Consider the following 21,748-nt stretch of genomic DNA (forward strand, 5'->3'; position numbering starts at 1 on the left):
CCTTATAATTTACAGAGGAGTTTTTATGTGGATTCCAGAAGAATTTTTAAGGGAGTGTTAAGGGAAATTTCCGAAGGTATTACTGACAAAGTCGAAAACAATTTTCCAGGTGGATTCTTGGACGAATGTTTCGGAAACTACGTGGAGGTATTTTCTGGATGAATTCGCAATTGAATTTCCGTAAGCAGTCCCAGACAAAAAATCTGGAGAAATTTCCGGGCGTGGAAATTCTATGTGACATTCAAAAGGAGTTTTGCGGAAATTCTCGAAGTAATTTATGAAGAGTACTTGGAGGAGCTCCAATGAGAATTTCAAAAAACAAATCCTTGAGAAAAACTCTTCAGTGTTTTATTATTGATAAACCTTCAACTATAATAAATGGCATTATTGGAAGCAAATTTTCAAAAACATTTCATTTTTATTTCACTCGTAATCTAAAAACATGTATTTGAGTTTACATATTGTACTTTATTAAATTCTAATTAAAAAAACAGCCTGAGAATCGAACTTAGGTCTGTAAATTGTAAGACCTTTCCGTCAACACTCAATTGTTCACCTGTCATAAGACGAGTTTAAACAATCCCATTGAATTCCACCACTTAATTGTATCTTGACAGATACGTATTTCGACCTCAACAGTAAGGCCGTCTTCAGTCGAAATACGTATCTGTCAAGATACAATTAAGTGGTGGAATTCAATGGGATTGTTTAAACTCGTCTTATGACAGGTGAAAACATTCCACTAAAAAGCTCAACATAATTTTCTTAACTCAATTGTTTCCAGTTTTGGAAACAAGTGTCGATCAAAGTAACATGTTATGAGTTCTGACAATAGGGCACTGCACGGACTGCTTCGTCTCTTTCTCGCTGCAAAGAAATTTTTAAAACAACAAGGCCAGTAAACGTCAAAATATATGAGGAACGAAAGAGAAAGATATGTTTCCGTGCAGTGCCCTATACAAATATATGGTATCGAACTCATTATGGTGTGTATACACTATATTTCTTAGTTTTCATACCATGTGATATGACAAAAAAAAAGTTTGCTGTTGCATTTTGAAGTTGCCTTGAAGAACTACCTATGCGATATGTTTTCGTATGTTTGCATCCTACTATGGTTTGAATCCAAAGAAGAATGAGAAAATCACTTATCATGCCTGTATACACTGTCAATAGAAGGCATACCGTGACCGTGAGAGACGGCTGCTGTTACGATAATGAAATGATGGTGGCTGCCCAACTATCCCAAAATAAACTATTTTTTCATGCGGTGTGAAAATGGGATTTTAGGGGAGCAAATCAATACTTCCAATACGAAACTGGGACCAGTCTGGGTGCTGGTATAGCGAATCCGCACCTGCGAGCGGCGACCCATGTGGGCGGCAGCAGTGCGAATCCGCACCTGCGGGAGCGCAAAATGTTGGCTTTGGGGGGGTTGATAGTAACCAACAGTGCATCATTGAGACCCATGTGGGCGGCAGCAGTGCGAATCCGCACCTGCGGGAGCGCAAAATGTTGGCTTTGGGGGGGTTGATAGTAACCAACAGTGCATCATTGAGACCCATGAGGGCGGCAGCAGTGCGAATCCGCACCTGTGGGAGCATTTTAAAGAGACTGTAAAGGTGTTCGGCCGTACGGCACACTATTTTTTGTACACACATACACGGTCACATGCACACATATAGCCTAAAGAGACTAATAGAATTTTTTTGGATTTGGGCAAAGCTTCTTAGTTGTCGACCAAGTGTGACTAAGAAGGACGGCAGGGCTGAATCAAGGATCACACACACCTTGATTTCTGATAGTAATCTGGTTGGAAATTTCAAAAGAAAAACATGAGTATTGAGTATCACTAGTGTCCAATCTACGAAGTACTCCGTAATTATGCTAATTTTGAAAAATAAGATCAACATTAATTTTTGAACTCACAGCAAGCTGCCAAAATAGCACTCAAAGCAAAGCAAACACATATAATAACAAAAAAAATTAATTGCATATTATTCGGCAACTCGGCCGTACGAAAATCAATTTTTTTGTTAAATATCTTGTCTGTGCATATGCACAGCACATGTTTCGAAATGGACAAATTGATATGAAATTTGCGAAAAAAAATGGCTTTTCCGTAAACGTGACCTGTAAGTGGTCTTGTTGTGAAGGGTTATCACGCCTATCTAGAGAGTAGGAGGTTGAGGGTTCGAGTCCCTCCAACACACGTGGATTCTTTTTCGCAAATTTCATATCAATTTGTCCATTTCGAAACATGTGCTGTGCATATGCACAGCCAAGATATTTAACAAAAAAATGGTTTTCGTACGGCCGAGCTGCCGAATAATATGCAATTAATGGATGAATTATTGGCCCATGTTATATTATTTTATAGAAACTAGAGTTTTTCAAATCACACCCAAACCCAGAAAAAAAAAATTACATTCATCAGTAATGCTTCATGATAAGCAAAATAAATGATGTGGACGATATTTTAGTGCGGAGCTACTAATTTAGAGTTTTCATGGCTCAAATGCCACATTTCTGAATAACATCACACTTGCATTTAGCGAAAGCGCACAGAATTTGGCAAAAATCTAGCTATTAAAAAGTTATTTCATGATTTAAAATAATTCGGAGAGCATGAAATGCTTAAATCATGGTGTATCATGGAAAATAATAAGAAAAATCCATCAATATGGGATAAACAAGCCGTTGCCCACTTTACCCCCGCTACCCCTACTAGTTTGACTACTAGAAAAAGTTCTACTATAGCCGTGATTCTCTGTTTGGGCCATAATCTCCACCTAACTAATTTATGTATTATGTTTTCATTTGAGTCAACTGGCAGCCGTTTGAACTAGACGTGTACGATGAAAACCTCAGAAATGATATCCAGTGACGCAAAATCTTATTTTCTGAATTCTTACTGCATTTCGATATGGAAGTGTTTTTAGTTAAGTTGTGGCCCAAACCACCGGTGGCCTAATCATATAGTGACCCGTCTAACAATATCCAAATCAGCGAATCAAGACCGTACCATCAGCTTGATGCCTTACGCTTCTTCAACAACTATAAAAAAAAAAAAAATAACAACAATGCATATAAAGTTGGTGACACATAAGAATATAATGGGTTTTTCTACTGGACTGTGATAGCTTCGTAAAACTTCTTGATTAAACATTCAGATAATTCTTGTAACAAAATCTAAACTAAATTACTTTGCAAAGTGTAGATTACACTCTAAATTGAAGACTTCAAAAGAAATATCTTATTTTAATTTTTTGAAGAATCCATGAAAAATGTTTGATAATTCTTTGGCTGGATCTTTGGATAAATCCCTTCAGGAGATTATTTCAAGTGAAGCTCGAGAAACCGGTAGATACTCAGTCAAACATATTTCTGCAGCGACTTCGGTGCTTTCACTTAAAAAAAAATCTCGAGATAGGAGCTGAAATTAAGGCGATAGGTCATTGATGCGCATAAATAACAAGCTGCAAATACTTGTACATAGTACAATTACGCTGATATCGTTGCTGGGGGCATTACGGAAGTCAACCATTTGATTCAAGCTCCAGGGCAATTCGGGGATCTCAAAAGATCTCATGTTGTCATGCCAGTAAACAATATATACTTGGAGGACATAATTAGCTTCACGCTGAGGCTGAGGACATATTGGAAGCAGTGATTAATTGGTTCAAAGAATTTGATAAAAATTCCAGAACAATTTGGAGATCTCACAATAACTCATAGGCCTGTGTTTGAGGCGCAAATGAATGACAAGTGCTCGGAGGACATGATTGAGTTGATACCGCGGTTGAGAATATCATGAAAGTCATGCTTAACCTTTCCGTTACGAAAATAAAAATCTTTTTGGCTGTAACTTTTTTGTCTTTTAACATTTTTTATCGCAGATTTCACTAAAAGAAGCGGAATTTATTCAAGTTTTATGGGTTTCCAGGATTGGCCTCTTGGTTCTGGAGTTATTCCAGATTTAAAAGAGGTGTTAGCTTTTCGTCATTTCTCAGAACACATACTTCGGAAATGATTATTTAAGATTTTTGTTCATTTTGGAAACGGCGCATAAGCTATACCAAATATGATCAGAAATTTGATCGGTCCAAAATATGGCCTGTATTCCAGATTCCGGACGTTCCGCCGGAACCTGTTACGGAGCCACTTTATCGGAATAGGCGAATACCATCATACGGCACATCAAACTTCATGATTTCATAAGTTATGGCAATTTATGGTATTTTTGTACTTCCTGGGCCATATTCGAACCGATTAGAACCGGTAAACGGATTCACCGACTACTGGTTCAAAGGTCAATCTTGGAAAATAAGAAAAACCCGTCATGCGACACATCAAACTTCATCATTTCAAAATTCATGACATTCTATGATAGCTTTGTACTTCCTGGACCTTTTTTGAACCGATCGGAAACGGTAGACAGATTCATCAAGTACCGGTTCAAGATTCAATCTTGGGAAATAAGTAAAACCCATCATGCGGCTCATCAAACTTCATGATTTTAAAAGTTATGGCATTTTCTATAATAATTCTCTGCTACTTGGACCATATTTGAACCGATTGGATCCGGTAGACGGATTTATTAAGTACCGGTTCATAATTCAATCTTGGGAAATTAGTAAAACCCATCTGCGGCACAACAAACTTCATTATTTCAAAAGTTATGGCATTCTACGGTAGTTTTGTACTTCTTGAGCCACATTTGAACCGATTTGAACCGGTTCAACTGTCAATCTTGGTAAATCCATCATGCGGCATACCAAACTTCATGGCTTCAAAAGTTATGGCATTTTATGATATTTTGTTCTTCCTGGACTATATTTGAATTCGGATTCGATAGTCTTGTTGACCGTGTAGTGGTTCAAGGGTCAATTTTGGAAAATACTCAATTTCAAATTATCAAATTTCATGATTTAGAAAGTTGTGGCATTTTAATGATACTTTTGTACTTCCTGGCCTGGTTGGAATTGTTTACAACGGTAAGTGAACCTGGGTATTTATTCAAAGGTCAATTTTAAGAAATATGCAAACACCGCTTCCAGTTAGCCTTGCGAGTAATACCGACGCACTGTTAATCCAAAGATGGCGTGTTTGATTCTCGGTCCGGTGCATGTTTTCAAAAAAATAGTGCATTATACCCTTGTATTTTCTGGGAAACATTTTTCTCCATTCGAACTAGTACAGCAATTCCAATGGGTACAAATATTGTTCATGAAATGGAAAACTACCAGAGAGTACTACCATAGAATGTCATAATTTTTGAAATCAAGAAGTTCGATATGCGACATGATGAGATTTGCTTATTTCCAAAAATAGACCTTTGAACCGGTACGGTCTAGAAAACACAAAACTACCATAGAATGCCTTCTTCTTCTTCTTCTTATTGGCATTACATCCCCACACTGGGACAGAGCCGCCTCGCAGCTTGTTCATTAAGCACACTTCCACAGTTATTAACTGCGAGGTTTCTAAGCCAGGTTACCATTTTTGCATCCGTATATCATGAGGCTAGCACTATGATACTTTTTATGCCCAGGGAAATCGAGACAATTTCCAATCCGAAAATTGCGTAGACCGGCACTGGGAATCGAACCCAGCCATCCTCAGCATGGTTTTGCTTTGTAGCTGCGCGTCTTACCGCACGGCTAAGGAGGGCCCCATAGAATGCCATAACTTTTGAAATCATGAAGTTTGATTTTTCTCATGATGGTAATCGCCTATTCCCGTAAAGTGACCCCGTAACAGGATCCGACGGAACGTCCGGAAACCTGAATACAGGCCATATTATGAACCGATCAAATTCCTGATCAAATTTGGTATAGTTTATGCATCGTTATGCATTCGTTTATCACAATAGATCTAATAAATGGTCGCAGTGATTAAAATACCCAACAAGGAAAAAATGCATCGTATCCAATCAAAATATCTAAAATAATCATTTTCAAAGTGTGCGTTCTGAGAAATGACCAAAACCAAACACCCATTTCAAATCCGGAATGACTCAGGAACTCCTGAACCAATTTCAACCAAATTTAGTACGCATATTCTTTGTCCTGAGTTGACGATTTGGAACATCTCAATCAATTTCAACCAAATTGTGGACACATGTTCTCTGTTCTAAAGAGACGATTTTAGGAAAAAGAAAACAAAATAAAGAAATAAAGAAATGGAATAAAAAAAGAATAAGTGAGATTGAATAAGGGAGAAGGAAGAAGGAAGGGAAAAGGAAAGAGAGGAATGAAGAAGAAAATACAAGATAGGAAAAAAAGAAAAAGGCATAATAAATTTAGAAGAAGAAATAAGGGGAAAAAGGAGAAAAATATAAGAAAAGAAGGAAAAAGGCGAAGAAGAAAGAATATGGGGGAAGAAAGAAAGCTGCATTTTTCAACTAATTATAGTATTAAGCCAAATCGGTTAGTAGGATACAAAGACAAACCAGTACAGTGACCTTATTGATAAACCGAACACAGTGTATACATCAAGTTGCAACTAAGTATCGATTTATCGTCAATCTTTCTACTTATATGCATTTGGTGCTGAATTGTATAATTTACTTTTCATTTCCCGAGCAAAGTCAGGTACATACAGCTAATAGGGGAACGGTTCGGCACTTTTTTCCTTTTTCCATCCCATCAAAAACAAAGCAATGAAAAGGAATTTGGTTTGTTTCTTATTTTTGTGATTTTTTCACCAGTGAGCACGCGGGTTAGCAAAAAGAAGCGACAAGATTAGTGTTGTATTTCTTTGTTTTTTTATGAGATCAATATATGTTCAGTGAGATGGAAATCGGAACAGTTCCCCTATAAAATGAATATTGAAACGAATAAAATCTAGGAACATACCGCCATCGGGGGTGACAATGGGTCTGGGGGGTGAGAATGGGTCATTGCTTTCACCGGCAGCCTGGAGGTCGTAGAGCAAAATCGTTCAAAAAGGTCTCTTATATTTTAGTCTTCGTGCATTTACATTTAATCCTATCTACAAGCATTCTAAGTAGTTGAAACAGTGACCCATTCTCACCCCCATTTGACCCATTGTCACCCCCGACGATGGTATCCATTATGATAAATATAAATAAAGCTTCTGAAATTTATTGATTTCATCTTCCTGTTTTGCCTACCAAATTCTTATTTCTAATGCATTCTACTAAAGTAGTGTTAAAATGTTCTTGAACTTAATTTCGCGTACTAACGATACGAGCCTCTCCGAGTAGTGATGAAAAGCAAACTAATAACATAATAATAGCAACTTTTGTAGTGCTATAAGGTTTTGTTATTTATATGCTGTTTACGGATAATATAAAATAGCATTCCAACAACATTTTCTCATGATGGCAAAACTTGTGATTCATATGTTGTTCTAAGGAAGAGCAACAACAAATAACGAACAAATTTTGCTTTCATAACATTTTTTGTTATTCACTTATCATTTTAATTTTCAACATATTTTATTATTATTTTACATGCAAATATTTTGCTATTGTTTTGATATTATAATGGCAAAATGAGTTATTTATGAGCAATTCACTCGAACAATCTGTGTTATTATTTTAGTTATTTTAGCAATTATATTAAACTACCAAATATCAAAATTAGTTATTCGGATATTCATAATAGCAAAAAAATGTTTTTCTTTTGCTGTTTTCTTCTCCCCGGGTCTATAGGTTTCTTGACGTCAGCGAATTCTGACAAACATCATATACAATCATTGAAAACATGAGTTATCTCATTAGATTTTCCAAACAAATCACATAAAATTAATATTGGGTCTTTCATTACCGACATCATAAATTCAGACACATGCATATATTCCTCAAGCTTCCATTCTTAACCTCAACCTGATTTCGGAAGTTATGCTGATGTTGTAAACAGTTTCCATTATTTAGTTTACGACGTTGTTGTCACAGCACCAATCCATAGTTTGCATTTTGCACATAGAAGCCGAAAAAGGGAGTGGAAGTCAACACAACCCACTAAGTTTTCAATCTACTCCCCCAGCCCCATACGGAACTGGGTTGAGCTTTTTCGGCATCTATTTTTAGTGCCCTAATGGGAAACATATTAAAAGGCGCACAAGGTAATCCGCTTCCGTCATAAACAATCGTGTAGCCATCAAGCTTTTCATTTCAACAGAAGAATAATGGGGGAATGATTTGAATTGAGAAGGATGGATGGATGAAAGGCATGCTCCCTCGAGAAACGACACTTACGCTGCGAATTAGACCGACGTATGATGTTTTCTAGGAATGTGTTCTGTGGAGCAACGAGCCCCCTTCTCCCCCCTGGCATTTTGAGGCCACGTTGAGTTCAGCAGTTGAGTTTCTAAATCCCCTCTGGTGCACCAAATCCGTCAGCACTCTCACAGTGAATACAAATCCGCGCCGTATCCATAACACGTTTATGGCTCGAATTTTCCGACGAATTTTTCATTTGCTAATCATTCGAGCCGAGCACGATGCACACATAAATGATTTTGATTTATTTGTTTTCGCTAAACACAAATCGCTTACTAGACACGACTACACAAACACACTGCACTATTTAGGCAATATCGTCGTAGATATAACTTTTGGAATATCATCACTGGCACAGTTTCAATTCCACATAGGCGTTAAGTGATCTGGAAAAAAAGAAAGAAAATTGTGTCTTATTAATCGTTTGCTTAAACTAAATTAACTTATAACAAACAAAGCAATTTTGGCTACTTCCTGCGATTTGAATAAAGTTAGCTAGCAACTATTTTCAAAATGAATTGGATTTGAAATATGGATCTCCGATCATATTTCAAATCCGGTCCATATTTGTTTGTAATATACAACGATGATTCTGAATACTGATAGGAACCAATAAGCGCATATGCAACCTAAACATTTGAAGCCATATTTTAATCAATTTTTGTATTATTCATATGCGGAAACTGTATAAGAACATTTCATTTAAAGGAATTGTATGAGAATTGAATAGTGAATCCACACTTGTATTGGTACGTTACTCGTCACGCACCAATTTTTATTTCGAACGCGTCTGGTTTCCTTATTCACTATTTAATTAACAAAAAGAAATATCTTCAGTTTGGATTTGAACCTAAACTTGTCTAGGGTCTCGTATAATGAAATCCCGCGTTACCCGCCTAGTGAAATTTAATTGCATATAAGAATGATGTTTGAAGGCATACCATAACATAACACGTAGGGTAAATTTCACTTTAATAAACGTTCAACTCGTATGGTCATTTCAATTAACTATTAATAAGAAAGATCCTCACTTGTTATAATACGAGTTTGTACTATTCCATTTAATTCCACTCCTTTATTGTACTGTTGACAGATACGTATTTCGACTTCAACAATTAGGCCGTCTTCAGTGTCTCGTACTTGACTCGACTTACTCGAAGTACGCGACACTGAAGATGGCCTTAGTACAAACTCGTCTTATGACATGAAAATTACAAAAGCTTTCTTACAGAAATTGCAAATGTTTTTTAGGGAAATTTTCAACATCTTTTCAGAAATTTCAACGACTTTCCACTGATAATTTCAAAGAATTTGCCTAAGAGCTTCCAAAAAAGTTGTCGTGAAATTTACAAAGCATCAGTTACCGCTCAGCTTCTGAGACGTGCAGACGTGTTTCCGATTGCGCTATTGGAAAGTCAAGTGATCGATTACAGTGGTTAAAGTTCGATTCCGTCCGTGATCCGCGATGAGGCGAAAAATACTTTTCGTATTGACTATTCAAGTTTCCCAGTGAAGCCGTCATTCGAGAAGGTTCACGGCTTTTGCCGTACGGTACTCGGCCTGAAGAAAGAAGAAGTGTTGAGACTACAGTGCCACAGAGGTGAACAATGTGCGTTCGTTAAGGGTAACAACCTGGCGCTCGCACAACGAATTAGTGCAAGAACATGATGAGAAGCACGCGGGGAAAAAGTAAAAGCTTCGCATCACCATGGAAGACGGATGTGTAGAGGTTAAAGTGCACGACCTGCCAGAAAACGGCCCCGAAGGTTGAATTTCTGAGTGCGTTCGGTGAAGTGTTTTCGCTGCGAGAGTTAACATGGGGAGAAGGGTTCGAGTTCGGTGGGATACCGCTCGGCATTTGGTCAGCCCGAATGCTAGTCCATCGAAACATCGATTGGATAATGGGTATCGATCGATGGACAGCAGGCCTACATTGTTTACAAGGGTCAGATCGTCTCTTGTAAATACTGCAAAGAGCAAGCGCATACTGGCATACCGTGTGTCCAGAACAAAAAGCTGCTAGTCCAGAAGAGCTACGCGAACGTGGCGAAGCAAACTGGGCCACGACAACCACCGAAAAAGGCGAACGTTGCAAAACCCCCGAGCGCCAAACCGGTAGGTCAGCGTTCTGTCGCTCCATCACCAGCATCGCTGGAGGCTTTCCCCGAGCTGCCACAGCCGTCGAGTTAGACCGAACAGTCCGGCTCAAAAAACCCAACTGCTTGCCAATCTGCTGCTCCAACTGCACGAACGGTTACTCCCAGTTCGTTGCAAACACAAACCGCGCGCAACTCGTCGCCGTCGCCGAATCGTCCACATCGACGAGAAGTAGCCGAAGCCGAGGGCCCGGCCTGGCAAGAAACAGCGATGCCACGACGGTGACGACGAGCAGGATGTGGACTTCCTTCCATAAATGGCTCTCACGTCATACAATCTCGCATCCATCAACATCGGCACGATCACGAACCCCACAAAACTGAACGCACTCCGAACCTTCATTAGCAGTCAAAACCTCGATATCGTGTGTCTGCAGGAAGTCGAGAACGAACAGCGAAGAGCCTGGACAGCCGACTAATCGCGCTGCGAGTGCACGACACAACGATCTGCAGCGTATACGCTCCCTCCGGCACTGCTCAGCGCGCTGCTGGAGAAGAGCTCTTGAATGGCACGTTTGCCTATTATCTCCGCCACCACACCGAGAACGTCATCGTAGCTGGCGATTTCAATTGCGTGCTGCGTGCGTGCGATTCGTCCAGCCCGAACACTAGTCCGTCCCTCAAAACAGCTGTACAGCAGCTGCAGCTACATGATGTATGGGAGAAGTTGTGTCCACGTGATGCAGGTTATGTCTGTCGAAACGCGCGATCCCGACTCGATCGGATCTATGTCAGCCGTGGTCTTCGCGACAAACTGCAGTCGGCCTACACGCACATATGCTGTTTCACGGATCACAAGGCGCTAACGCTCAGACTTTGTCTTCCTCCACTGGGACACGAGCCCGGGCGCGGTTTCTGGGCCCTTCGACCTCATCTTCTAACCGACGAAAACGTTGCTGAGTTTCAGTATAAGTGGCAATATTGGAAGCAATGGTGGCTGACGTACGCTAAGCCAAAAATCAAATCTTTTTTCAAGTGGAAATCTCGTGCCGTCTACGAGGAGTTCCACGATACGCATCAGCACCTCTATGCGCAACTACGGCTAGCGTACGACGGCTATTATCGGCAGCCACAAATGATCACCACCATCAACCGGCTGAAAGGCGAAATGTTGGCACTGCAGCGTAATTTCTCCCACATGTTAATCCGCATCAACGAGACGCACGTGGCCGGCGAGCCAATGTCGATCTTCCAGCTGGGGGAAAGACGACGGAATAAAACAACGATCTCGCAGCTACAGACGGGAGAAAACGAAATCATCGTCGAGCCTCAAGCAATCGAGGCAAATCTGTTTCTCGAGCCTGTACTCAGAAGAAACAGCAGAAAACGACGGCAATGCCAACTACGGGGACGATTTTGTTTGCGAACGTGTTATCCCACCGGACGACCCACTGAACGAAGCGTACATGGAGGAGATACAAACAGCAGAAATTCTGGCTGCTATCAGGGCGAGCGCACCCAAACGATCCCCCTGTGCCGACGGGATCCCACGAGAATTTTATCTCCGGATGTTCGATGTCATCCACCGTGAGTTGAACATACTTATGAATGAAGCACTCAACGGGAATCTCCCCCATGCCTTCGTGGAGGGCGTCATCGTGTTAGGCTGATGCCATACTGGGAGAGAAGAGAAGCGATTAGAAGAGTTGAGAGGGAAGCGAAGCGTCCGCGTGAAAGCTACCTCAATGAGCGATATATGGAAATCGCTTATACCTGTCATAGTGGAAGCGATGAGAAGAGGCGAGAAGCGGTAGCCAAAGAGGCGAAGCAGTTCGAAGAGTTACCACAGAGAAATGGATGTTGAACTTGTTATTTTCATATCGTTCTCGTATTTAGAATTAGTTTCAAATGATAGATTTTTCACGCATCTAATGCGCGTTTGAACCGAATGAAATTGTTGTGTTCAATCGCTTTGATATTTGATTTTACACTGGAGTCGGTTTTTACGCGGGAGATACGTACCGTGTATCTTGAAAAGCACTTCAACGAAAATCGGGTTTGCGCAATTTTTGCTTATGTCCGCATATTAAAACTTCGGGAACAATCCGATAGATAAGGAAATTGTTGTCCCAATTGTTTGCCGGAAACGGTTTCCCTTTTTTTGCGGATTTTTGGGATTTGCGTTTGTTTACGCCGTTTTTCAAAAAGGTTGCCGAGACAAAACGATTTTTGTGGAAGCTGTTTTCATGATGTGCGTATCTCCCGAGAAATCAACTTCAGTGTAGATAAATGTTGTAAGAAGAACATACAAAAATTACGTAATGCTTGAAGGGGGAGGGGTGTTGTCGGCGAAGTGTGACGATCCATGCAAAATTTTCATATGTTTCATACAAAAGGGGGGGCGTGTTTAAAATTTCCCGTTACGTGATTAATGGATCTTCCATAGGAGCAAACTTAAAATGGGAATAAAACATGGCCCAAAAAGTTTTACCATAGCTACGCCCTACGTCTATTTGTATGTGGTGATAATCTATGGCTCACATCATAAAATCGGTTTTCAATTGCGACATTCTATAAATCTCCCCAACACTCTTCTCTTTGTGCTAAATATGCTCGGAGAAGCCAAATATTCTACATCTGAGGAAATCCATGTTTACACTTGTATTTGTTGCGGGATCAACACTCCGAAAAACGCTTTCAATATTTTATAGCTCGCTTTGATCGCCGCTTCACTTCGCTTTGATTATCACCAACCTCTTCGCTTCGCTTCTCTTCGCTCTCAGTATGTCATCAGCCTTAGTGAAGAAGAAGGGGGCGACAACACAACGCGAGCGTACCGGCCCATATCGCTGCTCAACAGCGATTATAAATTGCTGTTCCGCATCCTGAAAAACCGGATGGAACGCGTTATGCAGGCCCACCGCGTCCTCAGCAACGGACAGAATTGCTCAAACGCAGAGCGAAACATCTTCCAGGCCACTCTCGCTTTGAAAGATCGGATCGCCAGTCTCCGTCATCACCGTCGCTCTGGTAAGCTCATCAGCTTCGATCTGGAGAACGCCTTCTATCGGGTGCGGCACTCGTTCCTTTTCGAAGCCATGCGGTCGCTCGGGTTAAACGAGGAACTCATCTCTCTTCTCTCGAACATAGCCAGTTGGTCCACATCCCGGCTGCTTATCAATGGGCACCACTCTCGATCGTTTGAAATCACACGGTCGGTGCGGCAAGGCGACCCGTTGTCCATGCATCTGTTCGTGCTCTATCTCCATCCACTGGTGTGTAGGCTTGAGCAAGTGTGTGGGGATGATCTGCTCGTTGCCTACGCCGACGACATCAGCGTCATCGTAACGTCACCGTTGCAGATCGAGGCGATGAGGGAAATTTCTCGTCGTTTTGGTCTTGCCGCCGGCGCGAGACTGAATTTGCGCAAAACAGTTGCGGTGAATTTTGGGTTTTGCTAAGGGAATATGTTTGAAACCCAGTGGCTACAAACTACTCATGTAGTCAAAATTTTGGATATTTCCTTCGCCAACTCAATACGCTTGATGACATCGATGAATTGGAACGCGATAGTGGGAAAGTTTGCGCAACAAATGTGGCTACAATCTTTGCGCATTGCGCAAGCTTATACTGCACCAGAAGGTAATCACGCTGAATACGTTCGGCACGTCGAAATTGTGGTACCTCTCTTCGGTGCTGCCTCCGCTTGGCGTGCATACAGCAAAAATCACATCGAAGATGGGATCTTTCCTATGAAGAGGAATAGCCGCACGCGTTCCCATTATGCAACTTGTTCGGAAGAAGGACCACGGTGGCTTAGGCTTACAAAGCCCAGCACTGAAAGCAAAGAGTCTTGCAATAAATAGACACATAACAGAGATCGATGCCATTCCTCACTATAAATCCTTTATTCTCCACGCAAATCCTCGCCCAGCAACTCCAATAGACAATCCCGCCATCAAATCAATCCTTTCAAACTTATCCCACATTCCTCGCCAAATCTTACAAAACCCCTCCGCCGATCAAATCCACCAGCATTTCGTACTGCAAACTGAGCTACCAAAGGTGGAACGCAACAGTCCGGCAGTTAACTGGCTACGCGCGTTGCGCAATATACGCATGAAAGAGTTATCATCAGCACCGAGCACCGTAAACTGCTACACGTGATGCAATTAGCAGCTGACGAGAACTGCCAGCACTGTGGCAACCCCGAAACACTTCAACACAAGTTTTCTTCCTGTGCTCGTGTTGGCCCGGTATGAACGGTCCTGCAGCAGAAGCTGGCGGAAGTAACGGATGGATGGAGACGACTTTCGTTTGAAGACCTCGCGAAGCCCGCTTTGCCAGGCATACGAAGAGCAGCTCGTGTACAAATTCTAAAACTTCTAATTAATTACATCTGCTACATTAATCTTTGTAATGGAAGAATTGATGTAAACGCTTTAGAGTTTGAACTAACTGTAGATTTTTGAATTCGAAACAACATTATAAAAACTAACTTCCCAGGAAATTTCTAGTGGGAATTCTAGAGGGTTTCTCGTGGATATTTAGGTGAATTCACTTTACAAGTTCCAAAAAATGTTTTTTTGGAAATTCCAAAGACATTTTCTTGGATATTTCAAAATGCTTCCTTTATAAATTCCAAAGAATTTTCCGTTGAAGTACGACTAAATTTCCCATGAAAATTCTAAAGAATAACTTGTAGTTTCCAAAGAAGTTCCTGCCAAAAATCAAAAGATGTTCTAGTAGAATCTATAAATTTATATAATATATATTTATATAATAAATATTTTATTTCCAATAATATCGAAGTGGAAATTTTGAATTATGTTCAAAAGTTTCTATGGAACACTTCGAAGAATTTTCCTACTCAACACAGAAGAACTCCCTGGTTAAATCCATGATAGTTCTAAGCTGTAGTTCAGACTATGACTTCAGTAGAATTGATCCGATTTTTCTGGAGAAAATCACTCGAAATTATTTCGGTAAAGTCCTGCCAAAAAACCGGGAAAATCCTTTAAAAAATCAAACATGTGAACTTTACACTAAACTGCAGTATAAATTTTTTTCCAAAAAAAAAATATGAAAAAAGCTTATCAAAATATGCGATTGGGATTGAGAACAAAGAACAAAGTACTTTAAAAAATGGAGTTGAAAAATGACGTCTGGTCACATTAGTAATACGGGAAGCACGAAATATATCAAATCATCATCATAATACAAATATGTACAAATACCATTCACACTTTGACTTTGAAAAATGATTATACTACGTTTGTAGAGCCCAATTGAATTTGCTTTTCGAAAAATCCTTTTTCTTGTGCGAAAAAGAGAAAAAGAATTGTTTCTCGCTTAATTCATTCTAAACGAGACATATTTATTGGTAAAGTATCACTATTTTTCAGCCGACACTGTGTTTTCTCTTCAAATTTGAATCATTTCCTTGTTATACAAGGATGTTGTAACTACGTTCAATATTAACCGCGGATGCAGCTTTAAAACATATTTAAAACACGCTATATAGTTGTTATAAGTGAGTTATTTTAACATAGTTATAACCATTTTTAGTAGCTTCAGAATGTGGAAAAAAATCAAATCAAACAAATTGACAGTTTTTGAAATCAGTTCAGAAGATGATGATATTTCAATCAAGCGATAAAGCATCACAAATGGAATATCGGGACCGATTTGCGATACATACGGATACATACCATGATACTGTCAGGAAATGCTTGCTTTAGCAGGAAATTGCCTTCCAATGTTTGTTTACAGAATAAGTTACACTCAAATCGCAAATCGGTCCCGATATATACAAAGGAATGATTGGGAATAAATATTACTAATTCCATCTTATTTTCTTACATGACATTTTTTTCTCCCATATACATGAATGTTTTTATTACTTCTCTTGGTCTTTATACTCGTCTTGCAGAAATTAATGTAATATTCAACGTGTTATATATTCGTCAATGAATGCATATCATATGTGCCGTCGTATTTATATAACGTCAATAAAACATCCAAAATGTTAATTACAGTAAGGTCTTATATAGCTCTTATTAACAGAAATACAACACTGAATATTTTTTCTAAGAAATGATTGTATAAAACATTTTTAACCTTTACTGTAATAACTAATACAACAAGTTTTTTTTTCTAAAAAAATAGATGTTTTTGGTGTTACTTGGGAAATGTACGGATGAATTGATATGAAATGATTTCCGTTTTCTTCTACGAGCAAAATATCACAAGTCAGCTAATATGCCGCTTGGTGCGGTTTGGCAGACCCCGACTATATTTAGATCATATGATTTAGAGGTAAAACTCTTGTACTGTAATCTTGTACTTATTTTAAATAAAAATTGTTGTATAAAAATATGTTGTCAGCACTATTGGAGGCGCATTAGATTTTATTTCCTCATGTCGTTGGATTTGAAAAAAAAACCTTTCACTGTGCTTCATTTTGTGGAAGCCCAGAATAAAATAAAATTATGGAACATAATCGAAATGTAAATGCTGAATTGCATTAAAAGGTACCCCGTTTATGCATACTTTCCGAAACATTGGGGCGCATAAGAAGCCATAAAAGCTAAAAATAATATTACGTCGAAGGGAAAACACATTTCCGTGACCCTTCAAGACATATAATTAAACCGTGTTTCTTTATCCTTGCAGAAACTTTTTCCCGAAACCGTGGTACCGCTCGCACGCTTTTATTCGAAAGTCCTTGTGCACGAGCACGGTGGAAACTCGAAACCATTCCCGCTGTTGGTTGCTGCTCATACTGTGCTATGACCCTATACCTGGTGTTAGGTTTCCTCCTGTTTTGGGTCTACTGGGTAGGATGAGAAATGTGGCCACTCGCTGCAAAGGGAAAGTGCAATTTCACGTCCAAAGGATAAGGACGAACGAGTTTTGCATAAACAGCCCACATCAAGGTGCAATTTATAGACTGGAAGATTTATGAAAGTAGGTTCGAACCTGGCCCACCTTGAGAATGCGTTAAGTTGTTGACTGGCACTTTCAAATGGCTTCCGCTCAAGGTTGAAGAAGCGAAAGAAATTTGTTCTGGGTGTCGAAGAGTACCGTGCAATATATTCCCAAGTAAATTGTTTGTTTGTTTGTTATATAGCCTGGAATTCAACCCATTCATATTGTAAAGAACAAAGAAGAAAGCATGTACAAATAATAATGAAGATATATTTATTCCACAGAAAAGATATTAAACTAGCGCATTTTTTAACAGCCATGTGCGAATACTCGTACACCCAATATTTTTTATACACGGTTGGTATTTATTAATTTATTATTTATTTGGTATCATAGCTTCATTGATGCTAAAGGTCATAATCGACTAAAACCTAACCGTGTAAAACAAGAACTGGGATTGATCTACGGCGAATAGGGCATGTTTCGAATTTTGTGGTTCTTAAACAGCTCTTAATTACTTATCTCCATGTGGTTGTGGTTGTCACATCAAGAGTTGGTAAAATCTCAAATTCTCAAATTTTATGGGTGATTCGAACCAAGCAACAGTCTAGCTTACTGAGGGTCGTGGGTTCGAGTCCCTTCGAAGGGAAAGTGGTTACCTCCAATAAATTTTTCAAATCATAATCTTCCACATAACGTACATATTCACAGGGACAGCAGGGACTATGTCCAAGGGCTTGACGATCCCTCCCCAGGCCATCTGCGAGTTGTGGGGCTTGTCTAGGATGTGGTGGGGTTTGACAGTGGGCCCTTTTAAACCTCTATAAAAAGCTGCATGTATCCGCAAGTAGGCCCCATAAAAGCGACCTTGTGCCGCTCAAAGCGCACAAGCCCAAGTCCTGGTGTTAGGTGGGACGCTAAACAGACCTGACACGACGGCCCTCCGACTAAATAGGAGGTTTGCGTAGGCCCAATAAGCCGCCTGGAAAACCAATAATTACGAACAATATAAGAGATAATGCGACTCGATATAATCGGCAAAGACCTAGGCGACGAATACACGATCACGATTGGGAGCTTGGAACATGGAACTGCAAGTCGCTAGGTTTCGCAGGTTGCGACATGATGATCTACGATGAATTACATCCCCGCAACTTCGACGTCGTGGCGCTGCAGGAGATTTGCTGGACAGGACAGGAAGTGTGGAAAAGCGGGCATCAATCTTCTACCTTATACCAAAGCTGCGGCACCACCAACGAGCTGGGAACCGGCTTTATAGTGCTCGGTAAGAAGCGCCAACGCGTGATTGGGTGGCAGCCAATCAACGCAAGGATGTGCAAGCTGAGGATTAAAGGCCGTTTCTTCAACTATAGCATCATCAACGTGCACTGCCCACACGAAGGGAGACCCGACGACGAGAAAGAAGCGTTCTACGCACAGCTGGAGCAGACATACGATGGATGCCCACTGCGGGACGTCAAAATCGTCATCGGTGACATGAACGCACAGGTAGGAAGGGAGGAAATGTATAGACCGGTCATCGGACCGGATAGTCTGCACACCGTAGCGAATGACAACGGCCAACGATGCAACAACTTCGCAGCCTCCCGCGGAATGGTAGTCCGAAGCACCTTCTTTCCCCGCAAAAATATCCACGATGGATCGGGTGATGTGCGTAGTTCGAGTTTCAGGGGCATTCTCGAGTCCCTTCGAAACCCGCAGAGGGTTACGGCAAGGTGATGGTCTTTCGTGTCTACTATTCAACATTGCTCTGGAGGGAGTAATACGAAGGGCAGGGATTGACACGAGTGGTACGATTTTCACGAAGTCCGTTCAGTTATTTGGTTTCCCCGACGACATTGATATCATGGCACGTAATTTTGAGAGGATGGAGGAAGCCTACATCAGACTGAAAAGTGAAGCTAAACGGATTGGACTAGTCATCAACACGTCGAATATGAAGTACATGATAGGAAGAGGCTTAAGAGGAGAGGACAACGTAAGCCACCCACCACGAGTTTGTATTGGTAATGACGAAATCGAGGTGGTTGAAGAATTCGTGTAATAACGATAACGATACCACCAGAGAAATTCGGAGACGCATCATGGCAGGAAATCGTACGTACTTTGAACTCCGCAAAACGCTCCAATCGAATAGAGTTCGCCGCCGTACCAAACTGACTTTCTACAAAACGCTTATTAGACCGGTAGTTCTCTACGGACACGAGACCTGGACGATGCTCGTGGAGGACCAACGCGCACTAGGAGTTTTAGAAAGAAAAGTGTTGCGTACCATCTATTGGTACCTGGCCATTCTTCCATAGCTGGAAACGAATTGGCTGATGAGTTAGCTCGCACTGGAGCATCACAAGACTTTTTTGGTCCTGAGCCAGCTATTCCAATATCTAAGTGTTGGGTGAAGCGTTTGATTAGCTCTTGGGCTTCCACTCAGCACAAACAGTATTGGAGTAGTTTGGATTCATGTCGACAAACAAAATTGTATATCCGAGAGCCATCTCCGGTAGTAGCTAACTATTTAGCTAATCTGTCTAAACAGAATTGCAGTGTCTTAGTCAAGGCATTGACAGGTCACTGCCGACTCAACTATCACATGGCAAATATTCAACGTGTTGAATCCTTTGTCTGTGATGGTTGTGAATCCGATTATGGAACTTCTTATCATCTGATATGTAACTGCCCAGTTTATGCGCAACTGCGTTTCCAAATATTTGGTAAACACTTACTAAGTGAAATTGACTACAGAAACCTGAACCTTCAAAGTATTCTGTTGTTCATAACCCGTTGTGGTAAGGAGCTATGAGCTTTTGTACGTGTTGTATACGTTGTATGCCCTCTTCAAGGGTACCTTTCCCAAACTTCCCATTTTTCTCCCATCCATATTCCTTTCCTTTTTGTTCACTTCCTTTTCCGTCAGGTGCGTGATGAGAAAGGCTGTGAAGGCGATGGCACAAATCTCCCGAATTGAGGTGAACGTGCCCCTGGAGCCGACGTTCTGATACCATCTATGGTGGGGTGCAGATAACGGACGGTACGTGAAGAAGGCGAATACACCACGAGTTGCATCAGCTGTTGGGAGAGACATCTATCGTTCACCACGAAAATCGGAAGACTTGGGTGGGCCCAGCACGTAGTCAGAATGTCAGGAAGTTTATCCGGTGAAAATGGTTCTCGACAACGATCCAACGGGAACAAGAAGGCAAGGTGCACAGCGGGCAAGGTAGATCGATCAGGTGGAGGACGATTTGCGGAACCTCCGCAGACTGCGTGGTTGGCGACGTACAGCCATGGACCGAGCTGAATGGAGAAGACTTTTATGTTCCCCGTTCCCCTACGTAGACAAACGTATAATTTTTCGAAAACACACCCTCACTCCCTAAAGAGGCTACGTGATTTTTGGACAGCCCCAAATCATGAGAACCTCAACCGACCTGCTTCACACATTTGGGAACAAATCTTTACAATGTGATTTTACAGCTTCATAGAAGGATGCGAATATGTTTTCGGTGCACAAAAAGAGGCCATCCACAAAGTACGTCACGCTTCTAGGAGGTGGTGGGTTTCGAACAGCGTGACTAGTCATACAAATAGTTTAGAGTTTAAATACAAAAAGTGAAATGAAGTGGAAAGGGGGGGCAAAAATCACTAATTAATAGATGAAATGCTGATCACAACAGTGGATAACATATTAGCTTATGCCATTTTTCTTACAGAATTGTTATAAAATCTTGTGTCCGCTGGTTAAGTGGGTATCCTACAAAACATATGATATATGAAACTATTTTTTGGACGTAAATCGAATCAAATAAATAAATGAAATCAGCATTCGGACATCCAACGTTCCAATGCACAGTGGAAAAAATGGACCCTAATTCCCAAGTATGAGCATCCACTGGATTTGGAAATGATCCAAATGCAAGCCAGATGGAAATGGATCATTAAAACGATTTCTCTAGGTTTCGTTTTTCTTAATTCATGGATATTTTTTCCTTCTGACCACATAAGTCAAATTCATTATATTTTGATAGGGAATGTATATTATGATCAAAAAGTGTTTATGTATGTATCGCAAATGTTTCTCACATCCTAGACCGAATCTCCAGTTTTTCGCACAAGGGTAACTGAAGACCGCGTGTGGAAAAGCATGTTACTTTAACATTCAAATGTGAACAGTAAGAGAACAAGTAGTACGATATAGAAATACTAAGACCCACATACATTTGTCAAAAAGTAATTCTGCTTTAATCGAAATTATCCAAAATATCAATATTGTTTCTTTCGATACACATTTTTCGTCATTACTTTCAAAAGTAATGACCGTAATCAAATTTAACAATGTTCAAGTAGGCCTATTGAATGCATTCTATACCTTTAATGATTGTTGTGCCGTTTTGAACTGCAACTGATAACTATGTGGGTTGGATGTTTTGTTTATCACTGGCTCACCATGTAT

The 21,748-nt window shown here is 40.5% G+C and overlaps 1 protein-coding gene across 1 annotated transcript in view; it reads right to left on the bottom strand.

Moving 5' to 3' along the window:
• Positions 1-21,748, bottom strand: part of LOC134228012 (potassium voltage-gated channel protein eag) — a 183,081-nt gene that overhangs the window by 106,082 nt on the left and 55,251 nt on the right. Inside the window, exon 2 of the mRNA XM_062709769.1 lies at positions 8,228-8,637. Coding sequence (XP_062565753.1) covers positions 8,228-8,306 — 79 coding nt within the window. The 5' untranslated portion in view covers positions 8,307-8,637. The remainder of the gene's footprint in view (positions 1-8,227; positions 8,638-21,748) is intronic.

Source organism: Armigeres subalbatus, chromosome 3, assembly GCF_024139115.2.
Source record: "Armigeres subalbatus isolate Guangzhou_Male chromosome 3, GZ_Asu_2, whole genome shotgun sequence".
NCBI classification, from domain to species: domain Eukaryota; kingdom Metazoa; phylum Arthropoda; class Insecta; order Diptera; family Culicidae; genus Armigeres; species Armigeres subalbatus.